The sequence below is a fragment of the Calidris pugnax genome, unplaced genomic scaffold (assembly GCF_001431845.1).
Source record: "Calidris pugnax isolate Ruff unplaced genomic scaffold, ASM143184v1 scaffold125, whole genome shotgun sequence".
Classification (NCBI taxonomy): domain Eukaryota; kingdom Metazoa; phylum Chordata; class Aves; order Charadriiformes; family Scolopacidae; genus Calidris; species Calidris pugnax.
This window is the reverse complement of record NW_015090906.1, coordinates 1,457,418-1,476,535: the sequence shown is the minus strand read 5'-3', so window position 1 is coordinate 1,476,535 and position 19,118 is coordinate 1,457,418. Positions and strand designations below refer to the sequence as shown.

The 19,118-nt window shown below is 38.5% G+C and overlaps 1 protein-coding gene across 1 annotated transcript in view; it reads right to left on the bottom strand.

The window, feature by feature from the left end:
• Positions 1 to 263: 263 nt before the first annotated feature.
• UPF2 (UPF2 regulator of nonsense transcripts homolog (yeast)) overlaps positions 264 to 19,118 on the bottom strand; it is a 54,104-nt gene continuing 35,249 nt past the window's right edge. Inside the window, exons 14-20 of the mRNA XM_014949093.1 lie at positions 17,708 to 17,891; positions 13,782 to 13,921; positions 11,939 to 12,043; positions 10,837 to 10,935; positions 9,961 to 10,128; positions 4,049 to 4,190; positions 264 to 388 (exon numbers count right to left, since the gene is read on the bottom strand). Coding sequence (XP_014804579.1) covers positions 264 to 388; positions 4,049 to 4,190; positions 9,961 to 10,128; positions 10,837 to 10,935; positions 11,939 to 12,043; positions 13,782 to 13,921; positions 17,708 to 17,891 — 963 coding nt within the window. The remainder of the gene's footprint in view (positions 389 to 4,048; positions 4,191 to 9,960; positions 10,129 to 10,836; positions 10,936 to 11,938; positions 12,044 to 13,781; positions 13,922 to 17,707; positions 17,892 to 19,118) is intronic.

The following is a 19,118-nucleotide window of genomic DNA, read 5'->3' as shown; positions in this document are numbered from 1 at the left end:
ACTGAGAAAACAGCCTTGCATCTTCTGCCCTTTAAAAAAGAAACTCAAACTATCAGCCTTTTCACAGCTGAAAAATAATCCTCTGGCTTCCAAACCTCTGTAAAGGACATATTTACAGACAAAAACACAGCTCAGTATTTTAGCAGAATGCTTTAGAGTGGAAACAACAAATGCACTGGCACTACATAGATTATTATCTGTTTCAATTAGGAAGGTAATTACTTGCCTAGAACCAGAATTACCACATTTAAAGGAAGATTGTCCTACCTCCCACCAGTTTTAAAGATTAGATCTGCATTAGGTGCTCCCTTCGGATGCTGGTAACGAGGCCGCCGCTCACGATTAGTATTTGCTGGAGCCGGACGCTGTGCCAGAGACTGCAACATTTCTGTAATTTCATACAGAAGAAAGTTAAATACATTTATTTTCTGCACATCTTCTTTTAAAAGAGGATTATACACAAGTACATTTCATTGCCACGTAGCAGAAAAGACACCGTATTGACATTTTGCTGTGCTTTAGGGTTAACACTCAAGTTATTTATTCCACAACAGCTAATTAAAAAAAATAAATGAGTAAATTGCATAGACAGCTTTGATAAATCCAAGCTACTTCATAAAACTTGCATTTCCAGATGTTCTTACAGAAGGAACTGCCAGCAATGGTTTTCATCCCAGGTGCTTGAAAAAGGTCACCTTTACTTTCTAAATGTATCAGCCACCACTTTGTTTTTTAATCAATGAGCAGGGACAAAGGTTCCCAGCAGCATGAGAAGCCACAACATGAAACTACCCTGAAATAGCAACAACTGGACCACGTTGCCACCAATTAACACCTCAGTGAGAAACCTGTCCTAAAATTAGGCACTGAGAAGTTCAGGTATAAGTCTAAGCAAGCCATAATAGGATCCCTTTGCAGAAAGATGGCACCTGAAGAGGGTGACTCAGCTGCCAGCCGTCACACCAGCTGTCTCACCAAGGGACTTCTGCACTGTAAGGTCAGCGAGAAGATGTAAGTGGGTGCAGAAAGAAGCCCACGCTGCCCACTTTAGCCCTGGACATCCAACTTTGGTGCAGTTTAAGCCAGGTAAGTATGGTATTTTTGCATTCGGTAAAGCTGAATTTCTAACATTTAATTTCATTTTTTAAAATAATTTTTAAAAAAAGGCTATTTTCCCGGCTAAGTTAATGGTTATTAAGTACACAATATAATTACAAATACATCAGGAACCTCCCCGTAACCTCCGCCCATATGTTAGTGCATCTAATGGAAAGTGTTTCTGACAGTCCACCTGTGCAAGAATCCACATTGCTCAGCAAACAGCCAGATGGAAGAAATGAAGGGGAAAAGTGGAATAAGCTGTTAAACAGATTACGTTTGAAAGTCTGCTCTGTCTGGTTCTCTAATCTCTGGTAATCTCATTGGAGACACATACCCATCACCTGCCAGAAACGAACCCTGCTCTCCCAGTGACTTGCACAGGGCAAAGCTGAGTCTCTAATGAGATTCTCTCACCATTTAGGAAATGCACACAGAGCTTTCAGAAACAGAGAGCCTACAAATGATTTAATATACCATATTGGTGTCAACAGTTAAACCGCGCATTCACAATCTGTATAGTCCCCTATCAACACCTGGAAAAGGCAAAAAAAAAAAGCCATTCAGCACACTGACGCCCTATCAACACCTGGAAAAGGCAAAAAAAAGCCATTCAGCACACTGACATTACACATTTTTGTAAATATCACGAAATAACAATCCTGTGTGCCAGGGGAGATCTCTGTTAACAGTGAGGTGACCCAGGAAGAAAATAAGGAGAGGTGATGGTACGTTGCCAGCCAGGTGCTAGAAGCGTGTGGATGCCTCTCCCTTCTGTTTTTCACAAAGGTGAAAGAAAACACTAGGGTTTGTGCAAAGTCAGTAACTGAGAAGTTGAGTAATTGAGAAGATAACAGAAGGAAGACATGGCAAAGGAGCACAGCGTATTAGCCAGGGATGTCACCCATCTTTGCTTTTAGTGAAGAAAAAAAAAATTCTACATAGAAAAATACTCTTCTAAATTATAGAGTCACACAGTTCCTAATATTTCTTTAAATTAAAAATGTTTGTAATGCTAATAAACATCACTGAAGCATTAAATAATTATCTGATACTACTTTGAAGTACAATGGCAAGTTTTCCTCTGTTACCCTGTGCAGATGAAAAAAACCCAAATGTAGGTGCAAATGTCAGGACAACCCTGAGATGTTTTCTTCCAGAAATTGAGGTTCTTCCTCCCTTGGTAACTTCAAAGCTTGAAATAGAAATGTAAAACCAACTCTTTCTTTCAATGAGTCTGTACCAACTTGTTACAGGCAGACTGACTCTTCAAAAGTAACAAACAACTGCACAAAATCTAAATAAGAAATAGTAATGCGGCCTGTTTAAATTTAATCTGATTAAAATGTCCTTTTACTGTGTATATTATTCAGGTTAATAAAAAAGAATTAAGAGCTTTTTAAAAAATTTGTCAATTACAGAAAAAAACTATTTCTTCTGGGTTGATTTTCCTCCTATATTAGTCCTTTATACACAGCACTTGGAAAATTTATAAGAAACTAAAAAATTTGCCTAATACTGGTTACCAATTGTATCAGTTGTCCGAGTCATTTCTTTCAGACAAAATCAATGTCATCCTTTTTTGCATAAGAAGCACAATTGCTCACAATAAAATCCTAAATGAAACCAACTGATTTTAAAGATACCCACAAAGTCATATGACAAGGCATAAAACCCCAAATGACCTGACCAGTAAAAACACCAGAAATGTCATTAATGAGGGAAAACCCACAGAAAAAAAAAGTCTGAGCAAAGCACTAAAATATCCAATTCTAGAGTCTACTCTTCCTTTTTCACAAGTGGCCTTTATAAAAGGCAAGTGGCTCAGAAAAGACTTTTTTAAGCTGATTACAACGTTTAATACTATCACTTCAGAGCTCTGCAGACGTTTACTTTGGAAAAATACTCCTTTGTACAATTACAAGTTTAGTTCTTGTACTATCAAAGTTCTGAAAAGTGTTAGATTCCACAGTGGTTTTAGACTTAGAGCTGCTTCAATTTAATTTCCCGTTTCTTGATGAATAATGACCTTTCACTAAATACCTGAAATGAGATTTCCTGCTAATTAACTACTTACACTGTCATTACCATCAGCCTGCAACATCTTCATAAAAAAAGAACTTTGTGGATGTTAAATGGAAATACTAACAACTGAACACTATCAATTTTACTGGTCTGGCTTTGCTTAGTAGCTGGGTAAGCCAAGGAAAAGTTGAGTCTGAAAAAAACAACCACCCAACAAAACAAACCAACAAACCGCCCAACAGCCAAACACATCAAGTGCCCTGGTTTAGGGGCTATAGGATCTGTTGTATTAACTGTTTGCTTCAATCTCTCCAAGTTCCACAATACTGATTTACATACACTTAAAAAAAAAATTAGATCATATACTTTGTATGAAACTTTCACTCTGTTAATATATTCTGATGCTGCAGATTCGTAGCACTCCTAGAACCTTCAGCATTATGAAGCTGAGGGGACAGTTTTTATTTCTCAGGTGAAGGTTACCTCTTAGTATTTTCAAGTCTTTAGCAAGAGTGATGAAGATTCTAAATACCACTAATATCTAAAATACTTATTTATATCTAAAAAGCAGAGTTTTAGTTGCACAGAATTAATTCCTCTTGTATCCAACCCAACTGTCTTGCTGTAACAGAGACCATGCCACAAACATCAGATTAATTTTGTGTTATGTTATTTTTAAGGAAGCAATCTGTTTTTCCCCTTTTCCAAAATAAATGAAAATGCCAAGAGTGGAGGCCCACTTGAAAATTCCCTCTCCTGAAAAGGGCTATGAAAACTTCTTCAAGCACTGAGATCAGGGAGTAAATAATGAATGACTGAAACTGAAATATGGAACTTGAACTACGAATTATCACAAATAATATTTTCTGTAGATCCACAGAAGTTCCTCTGAAAATAAAAATTAAACACTTGGTAATTTTTTTACCCTGGTAGTCCTCTTGTTCTTGCCGTTCATTGATATCCAAAGTGAGCTTTTTCATCCTCATTCTCTCCTCCTGTTCAGCTTGCTGTTGGTTCCAATGGTTTGCAGCAAGTTGGGAAGACATTGGTACATTCAGGATCTTAAACTGCAAACAAAAATAAGTTTAAGTGCCCACCACAGAAGAATCACAACCACAACACAATCGAAAATACAGAAAGGCTGTCATTGAATCATAGAATGGTTTGGGTTAGAAGGGACCTTGAAGATCATCAAGTTCCAAACCCTGCCATGGGCAGGGACACCTCCCACCAGACCAGGTTGCTCAAAGACCCATCCAGCCTGGCCTTGAACACCTCCAGGGATGGGGCAGCCAAAGCTTCTCTGGGCAACCTGGGCCACTGTCTCAGCACCCTCACAGGAAAGACGTTCTTCCTAATGTCTAACCTGAGTGTCTCACCACCCTCACAGTAAAGACTTTATTCCTAATGTCTAACCTAAATCTCCCCTCCATCAGTTTAAAACCATTACCCCTCATCCTATTCCTGACAGAGTCCCTCTCCATCTTTTCTATAGGCCCCCTTTAAGTAATAAAAGGCTGCTATAAAGTCTACCTGGAGCCTTCGCTTCTCCGGACTGAAAAGCTCCAACTCACTCAAGCCTGTCCTCACAGCAGAGGTGCTCCAGCCCTCTGATCATCTTCACGGTCCTTCTCTGGACCTGCTCCAAGAGGTCCATGTCCTTCTTATGTTGGAGGGTTATTATTATGGTTATTTCTAGGTTACTGTTATTAGCTATCCTCTACCTAAGCTTCTTCTGGAAGCTGTGTTGTTTGTTGGGCCTTTAATTTTGTTGTTTTTTTGTTTGTTTTCATTTGGGTTTTTTTAAAGTTCTACTTCACATAAGGAAGCGGGAGAAAATAAAAGATATTCAGACCTCTACACATTCTGCACACAGAACGTACAAAAAAAGCTGATACACTGCTAAGGCAAAAAGACTACTACATACAATATTTATGGGAATAAAACTGATTAACTTTCACACACAGCCACACACTTTTTTCTTATTTTCATACAAGCCAGTACCCTCACAGTAAATTACACTGGTCTCAAAAACAAAGCCCCACAGCCGGCTGAGAAAGCTGCATCTCCCTCCAAAGGTCTCTACACGCCAAGGAGATGAAGCCCCTCAGCAGAATTTCTACTGTGATCCCTTGTTCCAAGCATTTCAGGCATCCTCCCCTTGTGGCCAAGGTGGCCAAGGTCATCCTGGGGTGCATCAGGAAAAGGGTGACCAGCAGGTCGAGGGAGGTCATCCTGCCCCTCTACTCTGTCCTGGTGAGGCCCTATATGGAGCACTGTGTCCAGTTCTGGGCTCCCCAACTTGAGAAGGACAGGGAACTGCTGGAGAGGGTACAGCAGAGGGCTACAAAGATGATGAGGGGCCTGGAGCATCTCTCTTATGAGGAGAGGCTGAGGGACTTGGGTCTTTTTAGTCTTGAGAAGAGAAGGCTGAGGAGGGATCTGATCAACACCTATAAATACTTAAAGGGTGGGTGTCTAGATGATGGGGCCAGTCTTTTTTCAGTGGTGCCCAGTGACAGGACAATAAGAAATGGGTACAAACTTGAATATAAGAAGTTCCATCTAAACATGAGGGGGAACTTCTTCACTTTGAGGGTGACAGAGCACTGGAACAGTGCTCCACCAGGGAGTGCTCCACCTGGGAGGTGGTGGAGTCTCTGTCTCCGGAAACATTCAAAACCCACCTTGACACGTTCCTATGCTACCTGCTCTGGGTGCAGGTGCTGTGTTTGGCAGGGGGGTTGGACTAGATGATCTCCAGAGGTCCCTTCCAACCCCATATCATTCTGTAATTCCAGCATTCCTTGGCCAGTACTTTTACAAATTATTCTGGCTTCGCAGTGTTGCTTATTAGTCTGGAGACAACTGTGGTGTCAAATCTAACCTTTTCCTCCTCCCCCCCACCCAAACAACCACACTACACATTCACCTCATTATCTGATTTGCCATAAGCTACACTGAAGGTAACCTTGGTCCTACTCCTGCAGAAGCACTCTCTCTCTGGAAAACACAGCTGAGATTTTCAGAGAGGCAGAGGGAAGATGCTTTCTTTTTCCCCAGACTCAGAAAAATACGAGTTTTTATTTCCACAGAAAAAGATTTTTTTACAATTGTTCCAAAACAGAGAAGTGATTCTTAATCTTATCCTCAACTGAAACAACACTTTTCAGAAACCCCTTAATGCTAAAGTTTGTGAACACATTTAGAAAAATTTCATGTCCCCCTTCAACTGCACGTCCATTAGAAATAAATATTTCCATGGTATGAGTAGGGTAATGCATTTAAGGATAATCACTCTTAATATTCCAGGAACTACTCTGAATCCTGCAGCTTGTTCTTGTCATTTGAGATCTATTTCCACAGAAATAAAAGGAGGGCAAATTTCTAAGTGTTCTTTTCTGCTACACTGTCAAAAATTGCAGACGGAAAGATACATTATCAAAATTGCTGCTGCGAAGGAATGTAGTAAAAACAAAATCCTCCTGGGCATATGGTTAGTATTTAATGTAACAATTACTAAGAAATCTCAAGGTGTCTCTGAGATGGTAGTGCCCCACCAGCAGGAGATGAGTGAGGAGTGTAAGAAGACACCGAGTGCTTAGATAAAGCTTTTGAAAATAAACTGTGTTTGAAACAGTTAAGACAGTCTCTTGCAAAGAATTGAGAAAAACCTTGTTGTTAAGGTGTGTGGGGAAGAATAAAAATGAAAGTTCTTGAAACGCTGACAAAAAAGCAAGCTTCAGTTAGTTATTGCTGAGTTATTGTATTGAACTACACGTGTTCCCAGATGCTGTCAAGTGAGCTTTACACAAACTACACAGATAACTAAGACATTTAACGATAAAAATAATTCCTTAGCTTCACCATTAAGTTCCTCATCTATCTTCCTATGTCCTTTATATTTTGCCTGTTCTATGGATTTATCAGCTTAATGGGATTGTAAGTGTTTTCAGACAGGATGCTTAAAGTAGAAAAAAGAGAACTGAAATACGGAAGGGTGCAAATGACAGCAACAGATACAAAAACCCAACAGACTGGTAATTAACAAATTATCACTGAGTCAGTATCTCAAGGCAATCAAATGATTGCCATCTGAAATCAAATCACTGATGACAATTACTAAAGGACGTGATGATTACTGCGCAAATGAGACATTTCCGATTTGCAAACACTGAAGAGGTATATTGAAAACCTTTTATAAAAATCTGTGAGCTAGGGACAGAACATAAAGGACTTCACTTAGAAGACGGCAAACTGAAAAAGAATCAAAAATGATCACTCAGAGGACTAGACTACAGATTTCATAAAAATGTCACTGATAAAGAACTTCACATTCAAGGACAGACTTGTCCATTCCACAGGTATTACCAATTCTTTTACAGAACCTTGCTAAAAATCTTTCAAATGGAAGGAAATCTTTTGTCTTAAGTAGTAATTTTTTTGATGCTCAGTGACTTTCTTTTTTGCTGTATAAATCTCACCTTATTTCACATCTATCTGGCATAAAATTTCTTGGGCAGTTTCAAAAACACTAAATGGTATCAGACAGACCTCAGCTCAGATCTCTTACGATGGCAGTATTTCTTAATTTCCCCTTGCTCCCTCATGGCTTGTGGATACATCACGATGCCACAGCCCAAATTTCCAATAGCCCTTTTCAGTTCTACTGCTACTGGCTTCCTAAGTTTTGTCATACAATTTCTTTGCTACAGCTGATGGGCAAAAAACCCAGCCACCTACTGCAAGGCACTAGTGTCCCTGATGTCCTTGCTACTCCTTGTTTTTGTAAATCAGCGTGACAAAAAAGGATAAACATGGTGTCCTTGCTACCATCAGCCTGCAATGACTATTAATTCAGGTTGTTGCTGCTGATAAATAGCAGCCAGTTGTTCTTGTTTTGCTTCAGAAAAAAAAAACAAACAGTTGTCAAGGGCCACTAAAATCTGGCTGAACATTGGGATTTGAACTGAGTGTTTAGTGACCAGACCTCAAAGTATTAACCTCCAGGAGGAAGCACACACAGCACGTGCCATTTTCAGCACTAAGTACTTAATCCCAGTGAAGATTTCTAGTTTCAGCAGCACCGTTGACGAAGAACACAGAGACCAAACCAATGGCTAACGTAGGAAGCGATGAGGTTGATGCCATAGCGAGGTGGTGACACTCATCATTCCAGTGTCTGTGCAGATGAGACCTTACCTACAGCCTTCCAGGTTGTCTGCAAGCTCCTATTTTCTTTTCAACTCCACCTCTTCTTTCCTGCTTATTTTTCTATTAAACCTGACTAGTAAGACATTTTCTTTCCTCAATACATAACTATGGACAAAGAAGCCTTTCATTGACTCAGGAACTAAAGTAGTCTATAAAGCAACTGTTTTCTTCATTTCTAGAAACACTGAGAGGAGTTTTGGCAGGAAGAGCCTACTCCCAAAAGCAAATATTGGGGGAGGAGCAGGGAAAGCTCCTGAACAAGTTCTGCTTTCTTTTTCAAGCCACACATTGGCAATATTTTCCCCTCACACAGAATATGAAGATCCCAAAGTCCTTGGTAACTACAGATACTCCCAGTAAATTACCCTGAAAAAGCTACACAGTTGTTGCTTTTTTTTAAATAGACTTCTCTTAAATCCCTTCCAAAGCCAATGACAACCGTTAAAATTCCCCACTCAAAACTTCTGTAGAACTTTGTATACAACATTCAAGCTCCAGGAAAACAGAATAAGCAAATGGAATAAGGAAATCAGTTGATCGTCAATGTAAGCACGTATGTGCCCACTCAAATAGGTATTGCCACTTTCACTTTCAAAGCACTCACTTTAGCACAGCACACACTCACTAATTCAAGTGTTTTATGAGAAGAAACCTTCTCACTTTCTATACAGATTTTTAAAGTGTCTTTCATATGAAGGATGAGAGAGACTCTACTCCGGGTTTATATGCCTCAGCTGTTGCACTATGGTCACAATTCAGGAAACAGGAGTCAAAGCAAAGTGATGAGATGGATCTCAACACTTGAAAGGTACGGATGCACGTGATGCCTTGTTTTTTCTTTCCTTATAAACTCAAGAGTCATTCATTTTCATCATTCATTTATACAACCAAAATGAAAAGGTTTCTTTAGGAGACCTAAATCACGACGAGAAACGCACGTGGAATGTGTTAGGTATTGATTTGTATATGATGCATTTTCTGACATAAGAAAATTCTAACATACACTGGGGAAAAGTGCCAAAACAAATGTATAGCTTGGCTGCATGAAGGGGTTTATTTGTTGAAGTTTCTCTGACAGATTCACTCAGCACATTCTGGAAGAGTCCCCTCAAAAACCCTTCAGAGATAATGACTTTTTCCAAGTCAAACAAATCCAGACAAGTATCAGTTATGTAGGAAATGGAGTTTAGTACCATATATCTTGATTTGAAGCTGAATGTGTTTTCAGAAAAATTTGTAGAATCTTGAAGATTCTGGAATATTCCTTCTTTTCTACTCCCTTTAACTTCCAGTGGCAGCCCACCAACCACAAGTGTTCATCTTCAACAACTATGTTTAAAATACATGTAAAACATACCACTGGCGTGATCACAAACCATAGTTAGTCATGCTATAATTTAACCACAGAATTTCCCTACATGATTTCTATTAACAACCAAGAATTCTAAGAAACTACATACATGATTTCCTGTTTGTCAAAAATAAGACGTCTGCATCCTGATCTGATAAAAGGATGAAGAAAGAAAAAATTCTGTGTCTTCAGAAGTCACACAGTGTGACTTTCAGAAAAGTGGAAGGATTTTATTTATTTAAGCAATATCTCCACCTTACATGAATGCTTACCTGCTGTTTGTTGCCTTTTCGTGTTAACATGACAAATGGCATTGTGTCTCCAGACTCTGACTCTCCTTCCCCACCTCCAAGTGGGGGACCCTTCTTGAGCTGGCTTTTGAGATGCAGAGGAATAGCAACATCCAGCTGATGTACTTTCACAGATTCACCACTCCGTTGCTATGAAATAAAAGAGTAAAGTCTATAAATAATCAGATGCTAAAAATGTCAGTCAGTTGGGCAACATTTATATTTTCATGACTGAGAAAAGTTGTAACCTTCCAAGAATAGAGAGTAATATATAAATAGATGTATTAGGTTTTATTACATTTTCCTGATTTCCTTGCTTGTGAAGAAGAAAGTTAGAGGGATGGAGTACTTCAAATTTCAAAGGAATTTTGATAACTTAACCTTGTGAGGAATGAAATCCAGAGACTTAATTAAACACACTTGAGAATGGACATTCTACATTCAATATTTTTTTGTAGCATGTTATTAATGTATTCCTTATACAGAGGTTGCAATACTCAAATATTTACCAGATGTGACTGAAAAAAGACCTAAAGATTATGTAAATTTAAATGCAGCTACATTTTAAACATACTAGAACCTAGGCTTGGATAGTGTAGGATAAAGTCAGAAGCACCGTCTATCTGATGCAGTTATTAATTCAATAAAATATCCGTCAGCATGTCATACATTCACCTGGCAATAGAATTAGCAGCTGAATAATTAATTATCCAAACATGTCAAACTGCAAAGAAAAGGCCACAGCTACAAAAAGAAATACATGTTCTTTAGTATGGTAAGCTATGCATTAATCACTTAAAAAAAAATAATCTAATGTAATTAACTGTACAGCAAGTTACATTAAGAAAATATTTATACCTGAAGGTTTTCCAGCATCATTTTATCCAATGCCTGAATGAAGTCCTCGTCTTCTGCACAAGGGACATGCTTAAGTCCTCCTCCTTTAATCATTACTTCCTATTGCAATGGGGGAAAAAAAAAAAAAAACTTTTATTAAATTAGTTTCAGAAATATGAACATTCAGTCTAGGAATAAGGGGAAGATATCCTTATTGTTTCCATACAATACTTAATCCAAAGTTTAAAAAAAATAAGTTGCTAAAAATAGTTTTCAGCCTGGATTATTTTCTTGAAGAAATACTTTCTGATGTTTATTGCATCAGTTATTATGAAGGTTGGCCCCTCATAACATTCTGACGTACCAGCGTACGTGTGCAGAAGCATGTGTACACATTCCAGGTAGGGCAACAATGCAAAGGAATGTCTCTATCCCTACCACACCTAAATTAACTCATTTCTCCATTAAGTCCATGAAGTTAGGTGGTCTTTTCAAAACGAATGCTATCCTTCAGTATTTGGAAAGCACAACATGACAACAAAAATGTTTGAAGTCAGTACCCCAACACATTGTTCTGTAACAATCATTACTTTACTATCTAACTGCAACAGTACCCCAACACATTGTTCTGTAACAATCAATCATTACTTTACTACGTAACTGCAATTCAGGTTTAACTGGATGGGTTCTTTTGCTATAGATGTTAAAATTTGCCAACCCTAAATCTGTATTTTGGGAATTTTGCACTTCTTCCTCAGTCTCCTTTTCAGTTTTGAGATCTAGTGAAGTGTTAACTAGTGTATCTTGTTGTATCATATCTGTTTGCTACTGTTGCTGGCATTACAAAACCATCATTTATGCAATCTTTTCCAGTCTGGCTACCTGTGAAAGCGCAGGGTCCTGTGAAAACATGTTGCAGTAAAGTTGACGGCATAAATAGTTTCAGAAGATAATAAAGAAAGTTTGCAGATATAAAAAGAAGCTCTAAAACACAGCTGAAAAAAGAGAGTGTTCTCACTGTGTTTTCCCAGACATGTTATGAGCAGCATTAGCAAAAAAAGCTTTCACTAAAGAAAACAAAGATGCAGAAGTCAATTCCCTTATCTAAAGCAATGGTACATACTGTATTCTCTTCATCGGTTTCATTTTCTTTATTGGAGTCTGTAAGATAATCTGTGTTTTCCTCCTCCTCTTCTTCCCCTTCTTCTTCCTCGTTGTCAGAGCCCTCCTGAAACATTCAATGTTTAAAATTTGAGAATGGAATAACTGCTGACTGTTTTAAAACAAAAAAAGATCACTTGCATCCGATTCCTTAACACACATTTTCTGCACCTTTCCTACCCTCTAGTTCAGTTTGGTCTCAGTCTACCCGATTTGGTCTCAGTCCTACCCCATTTAGTTCAGTTTGGTCTCAGTCAATTAATTGTGTTTTGTGTTTAATGCTTCAGTTTGAAGCCCCTCAGCCTCATCTGACATTTTCACAAATGCAGAGCAGAAAACCAGGAGTACTGGCCGATACACCAGATGGTTGTGCTGCCACTCAGAAGGAACTCAATACGCTGGAGGAATGGACTGACAACAACTCATGAAGTTCAACGAAGCAAAATGCAAAGTCCTGAACCCGAGGAGCAGTAACACCAGTCACTAGTACAGGCCAGAGGCTGACCTTCCAGAAAGCAGCTCAGCAGAGAAGGACCTGGGGTCTTAGTGGACAACCAACTGACCAAGAACATCTCTGCCCAGCTCTGGGCTCCCCGATCTAAGACAGATATAGACATACTGGAGCAATTCCAGCAATAGCCTGTGAAGATGATTAAGGGATTTGAGCATCTGTCATAGGAGGAGAAACTGAGAGAGGTGGGATTGTTTAGCCTGGGGTTTAGCCTCTCAATGTGTATAAATACCCAAAGGGAGGGAGGAAAGAAGAGGGAGCCAGATTCTTCTCAGTGATGTCCAGTGACAGACCCAAAGACAACGGGCACTAGTTGAAAAATTTCATTTAAACATAAACAAAAAAAAAGCTCCTTTTTTTTCCTGTGATGGTGTTTAAACACAGGAACGGATTGCCCATTGAGGTTGTGGAGCCTCCATCCTTGGAGATATTCAAAGCTTGATTGGACATTGCCTCAGGCAACCTGCTGTAGGTGACCCTGCTGTAAGCAAGGGAAGTTGGACAAGAAGATCTCCAGAGGTCCCTTGGCCACCTGCCAACCATTTGTGATTCTAATCATACTATTAATTTGTGGACAAAGGCACAAATCCAGCCGGACTTCAGGAACTTTAACACTGGGAAGCACAGACTGAAAGAAAGCTTACTAGCAAACCAACCAACCAAGCATAAGGAGAAAAAATTGTTTCCTATTTCCCTGATGAACTAATTTTCTGCTAACACTACCATTAGCACGTCAACTTTGCTGTGTCATAGTGACAGGTTAGAATTTTTATGTACACATCTGGGTTTTTTTTTTTTTTTTCTATTTGCTCCACCATTTTTGATTCAAAAGATTACTGGCACAGTAAACAAGGAAGATTGTTAAGCTCCATAAATCTTTTATTTATTCATATTACACAGGCATACTCTGAGCACCTGTTATTTTTCCTACATGACTGCTTTGACATCTAGTCAATACATTTGCTTCTGCGATAGATAAAGAAAATTATATGGAAGTGTTTACATGCCAAAAAACTGAAGGCATCTTTCTGTTGAGAAGCAGCACGTACCCTGAGCAAAGTTGTCTGGTTCAAGTTTCTGCCTTAATTTCACTGGAATAAGCCTCAGACACTCTGTATTCAGTTTTCCATATATACAAAACTGGGAGGGAAACATCCTCCAAGTACTGACTGGGCTGTGCATACCCACATTTCACCTAACTCTGTGACACAGAAAGGACCCCAGAAGTAATGGGTAATCAAAATATTGATTACTCATTCTTTTTATGCAAGGCAAGGTAAATGATTAAGTTTACCTCCTCTTCTGGATCATTTACTTCACTTTCATTTCCAGATTGTTCCTCTGTCTCTGCTCCACCTTCCTCTTCCTCTTCATCCTCTTCCAGATTCTCTCCTTCAGTAATGGAATCTTTGGAATCTTTGTCATTCACAATCCCTGAAATTTGGAAAAAGAGAAAGAATTAGAACAAGGAACCAGAATGGAATTCGAACAAAGAACGGAAACATTTGAACACATAATCACTCAAGTTACATGTGGAAGATGACTTCAAAAGTGCATTGTTACTGAACACTCAAACTTCAAACAGGTGATATTCAGCAGCTGAATTAAAGATTTTCTATATACAGTTACTTTACTCATAAAAGGTAATAATTTCCTAGCCAGAAAAGGAGGAAAAACATTATGGAGAATGTTTAAAATCTCCCATATAACAACAATCAAAAAGCTGCACTGTGTGAACTGCTCCAAAGTATCCTCAAACTAAACGCGCAACCTTAATGAAACGTGGGCTGAAATCTAAGCCCTAAATTACAGATGCTCTACAAAACCAGCAGAACCCAGAAGCCATCAGGCCTCTCCAGTCTCAGCTCCAGTACTTCACACTGCTGGCAATTAACAGTTTTGAAACCACTATTTTCTCAGCCTGTACCAAACTTTTCTAACTCTTTTCTAATGCTTCAAAGCTGCACCTGAACCTGAGGATGCAGGTGCCCCTATGAACCATTCAGGAAATCAGAGTATCTTCCAAAAGTCCTCCTAGTGTGACATCCTACTCACAGTTTTTTCACTGTGTTTCAGTTCGTCTTGCAGTTTTCCCTCCTGACCTGCCCCCCACCTCTATCCCTCAAGATATTTTAATTTCTTTCAATAAGGTATCCTTCAATGCAATACCTTTACCTATACTATTCCCACAGCACTGAAAAATAAGTTTCGGCTTCTTTGAGTGCTTCAGCGACCAATTTAACCTTAGATATAGATTTGAATCAGAATTGTTTTCAGAGAAAACATTTAAGAATTGAGCCTCGTTCTGATTCAAGAAAAAAAAAAAAAAAAAGATCTGTTTTTAGAGAACAGCTATTGCAAAAGTTAAGTCATCCAATGCAAAAAAGAACAAGCTTCCAGCATACACTGTAGTTTTAATACATTCTTTTAATATTTTTTTTTTTCATTAATTTACAAAGCCACTTAATCCTCCAGGGGATGGTGGTTTCAGCCAGCAGAAAGCAACGCTGATGCCAGCCCTCTGCCACACAGCAGATCTAAAGCCAGTAATTTTTCAAAGATTTTCCTAAGAAGTCAATACAGTTACTGTGCAGTTTGTCACTCGTATTTTGATTTATACCAACCCCACCCAGGGTTGGCTCTTAGCGTACAGTTTTTTGGACAGCAAATGAACACATTGGTTCTGTGCTTGTGGCACTCCTTGTTTGTTCTCTGCCATATGCAGAGGACAAATTCAGTGTTCTTAAGCAGAATTCTAGATTCTGAATATACAAGTGGTTTGGGAGGGACCAGCTTGGGGTTTTTTGGAATGTTTTTTGGTGGGGAGTGGCTTCCCCCCCCCCCCCCCCCCACTATCTCCAGATATCTTGAAGAGATGCAATACACAAACACACACAGTCAGATGCCTCTACAGAAATTAGATTAATATCACAAAGATCAGCTTTAGGAGGAGGTGATTTTTTTAAAGCCCTGCTTAAGTTAGACAAAACTCAGAAATAAAATGAATGGTATATATGACTGTATTGAGGATTTCAGTTCTGTGTGAACACATACACAAACACACTTCTTCCTCCTTCATATTCCAGAGGTTTCAAAGCATTTGCTCCCCCTTACCTCCTACTAATAACACTGGGCTCTTCAGAATCTGTGCTGCTCCATAATCACACAAGAGTTTCTTATGTATCACTTAGTATATTCTCACTGGTACAAAATTACCCAGCAGCACAGGAACCAACAGTGAGTCCCCAACTCAAGGTCTGTAGGAAGGAAGCCACCCCCCTGTCCTGCCTAGAAGTACACTTCATGCTGATAAAGAGCAAAGCACGCCATGGTCTTCAGCACAACACTTTGTCCCTGTTCATGTTCACGGGCTGAGGAACTGTGGGGACAAACTGATCAGGAACTGCAGTTTTACTAGAGCTAAAATATCAAAAAAACCCCCACCTAATTTCCTTCAGATATGTTCACACCTATTGTCATAACCTTCAAAGACCAGAAAGGCAGATGACAACCTTCCTGAGATCACCTTCAAACAGTCCTAGTAGTAGGACTAGGAACCATCACACCCTATACTGATGTTTAATAGCAATTAATAATCAATATCAATAAAAAAAACACACGTGGGGGACATACGTGACACAACCCCCTTTTTGAAAGGCTGTAGCTGTTGATGGGTTTTCCTCGTGCCAAAACAAACACAGTAAAATGTTCTCCAACACTCGCTCATGTTCAGTGACCACGTATCTCCCCCTTGACCACACTGAATTCAGCTGCTCTAGTGGTGGTGATTCATAGACCAAAAGTTCTTCTGATTTGTAGGAAGTGCGTGCTGAGTATCTTTCAAAAGAATATTAAAGTTTATGTGACTAGCGCTAAATTACTTCTTGGTTATCATTTTGAGAGTATAAAAGCTAGTAATTTAGATCACACCATAAGGAAATGTTTTATCTGCGTTTCAGTTGCTATGTAGGTAATTTTAAGGCATGTCAATTAAACAAACAGCATATTAAAAATATAAATTCCTCCTAAAACAGAAGTTGCAATGTTTCACCTGGCAATTACACATACTTAGCCCACTGGATTAAAGAATTATTCTTAAAAATTGAACTTGTCTAACTAGATCAAGTGCTATTAAGGCTATAATTAACACTTATAAAGTGTAAAATTTACATATAAAAGCTTTTCATGACCAAGCTTGTCTTCAAATAAAGATGTAAGATTAGAAAACAACTCCATTTAATGAGAAATGAGCATGGTAGAACCCAATAATTAGTAAGAACTGATATGTACAAAAGGTTTAAAGGTTAATATGATGTTTTAGATACACACTAACCAGGATTTTGTCCACTGAGCTGTGCTGGAAGCCTCAGGTTTTTTTTTCTCTTGAAATTAACTAATTTTTAACAAAACAAGATTTATAAATATACTTCACTGTAGCCTTTGCAGGAAGTACAAGCTATCACAAAACCTAGCTGACAGATACATTTTAAGATGGAAAGAAAACATCTTCAACAATCCAACCAAAGCTCTTTAATTCATGAAAAGGAAATGAACCTCTGGCCTCTACTGAATTGTACAGCACATTCAAAATTATTCCAAAGGAAGTGTAAGGCTCAAAGTACCTGACAGCACTGTGAAAGCAAAACATGTTCTCTCTTTTATTATAGGCTTACACTAATGTTTATTTTGACACAGCAGCTCTTGTCAAATCTGGGAAGGAACTGGGGAAGGAACACAGAGTTGCAAACAACCAACCTACTGAAATGACCAAACTGGTTTCCATCAGTGTTCACCAGCCAAGAGGATGCAGTAATTGAGTGCACAGATACTCCTTGATTTCTGAAGCAGAGTGCACTTCCTAAATTTTTCTGATGAAATTCATAGTTTTCTTCCTCATCATTTGTACCATGATACTCCATACACTTATTTTTATATATATACAGACACGGGTACACACTCCCTCTCTCCAAATACTGCCATAATAGTATTCATATTGACTTTTTTTATTAATACTCAATCACTTTTGGGTTATGGAGATTGTATACAATCTCTACAGTGATCAGAAAAATACAAATATGTTACAAAAATATTTCTATCATGAGATTAAAAAGATCCCATCATGAGAATAACAATAGTTACATGTCATCATCATACAAAAGGTAATTTTGAGAAATATAGGAATTGTCCAGAAGACCTTATTTCCCTTACACATTTTCTTACCTAATTTTATTAAGAATTCTCGTTCCAAGTCTTGCACCTGTCTGATAGCTTCTTCCAGAGAATTGCAGAGCTTTATCTTTGGTCTTAGCAGTTCCAGTGTATCACTGATCATATAGTCTATGTCTATAGGAAATGGGTGATCTTTTGTCCAAACATCCAGACTTTTTTTCCACCAAACATACCTCTAGAATACAAAATATTCAAAGAGATCATATGCACACTGACATTTATGAAATTTTTAACTTATGAAGTTTTTAATGCCTAGCAATGTTTGGGCAGTAGAAAATGCAACAGATTTCACACCACTACTCTTCTATTTCACACAGCTATTAGATATTTTGATATCACTAAACATTGTTTTAGAACATCAGATATCACAAACATCAATAATGTGGTTATTTTATCATAATGACTGTTAGAAGTATGAAGACTGAGCCAAAAAGCACTGAAAAGAAAGTGCCTTTGAAGGGTAGAGTCCTTCTATGAGAGATAAGCACTTAACAACTGGCCAGCTTTCAATTCCTTCCTCCAGATATTTTCAAGCAAATGAATTCCTGCAAAGGCATATTATGAGGAGAAGGGGGCAAACATCACAAAAAGTTTTAAGACTGCAGCTAGCACAAAGTGAGTTACCCAGTTTGCTTTATAACAAATTAGCACCTACCTCTTACAATACAATTGTAAAAAAATAAATGCTGATCTTAAGGGAAACTAACAGTAGAATTAGAGAACAAAGGTGTTGCACCTGAAAATGAACTATGAGTAACAGAATGTTTATTTACAAGGTGACATGGTCAGAAGGAATGCCTGTTGAAACTGGAAGGTGCAACAAAAATATAGTAACTTCTTCAATGACAAGTTTATTTTCGGTTTCAAAATGGGACCATACTGTATTTAAAAAAAAAAAAAAAAAAAAAGAATTTCACATCTCAGATACAGATGGAGGATATGCATCCTAAATTGTTGTCATCACCAAGTTATAACTACCCTGGGGTTTTTTTATCCTTGTTTAGTATAATTTAAAGAGAGATGCAAAAAGAAAATAAGAAAAATCAGTCCAAAGAGTTTTAGCATGAATTCCATGGGCCAGAATTCCACATTTTTTCAGAGGAACCCGTTCCAGTGTTTAAACATTCCTGTTAGGAAATCTTTCCTCCTCTCAGTTGTTACATCTATTGACTCAGAACTTCCCTTGCTGCAACCTGTGACCATTACTTCTCCTCCTTTCACCATAAATGCCTGAGAAGTATCAGACTCCTCCTTCTCCACAAACACTATTAGCTGAGGGCAACAACTTAATTTGCATTTTCCTCCAAACTGAGCAAACCCAGTGTGAGAACCGAGAGGCTTCTGATCCTTTTGGTGACCCTCCACCTGGCTCAGCTCAGTTTGCTGATGTCCCTCCTCTCAT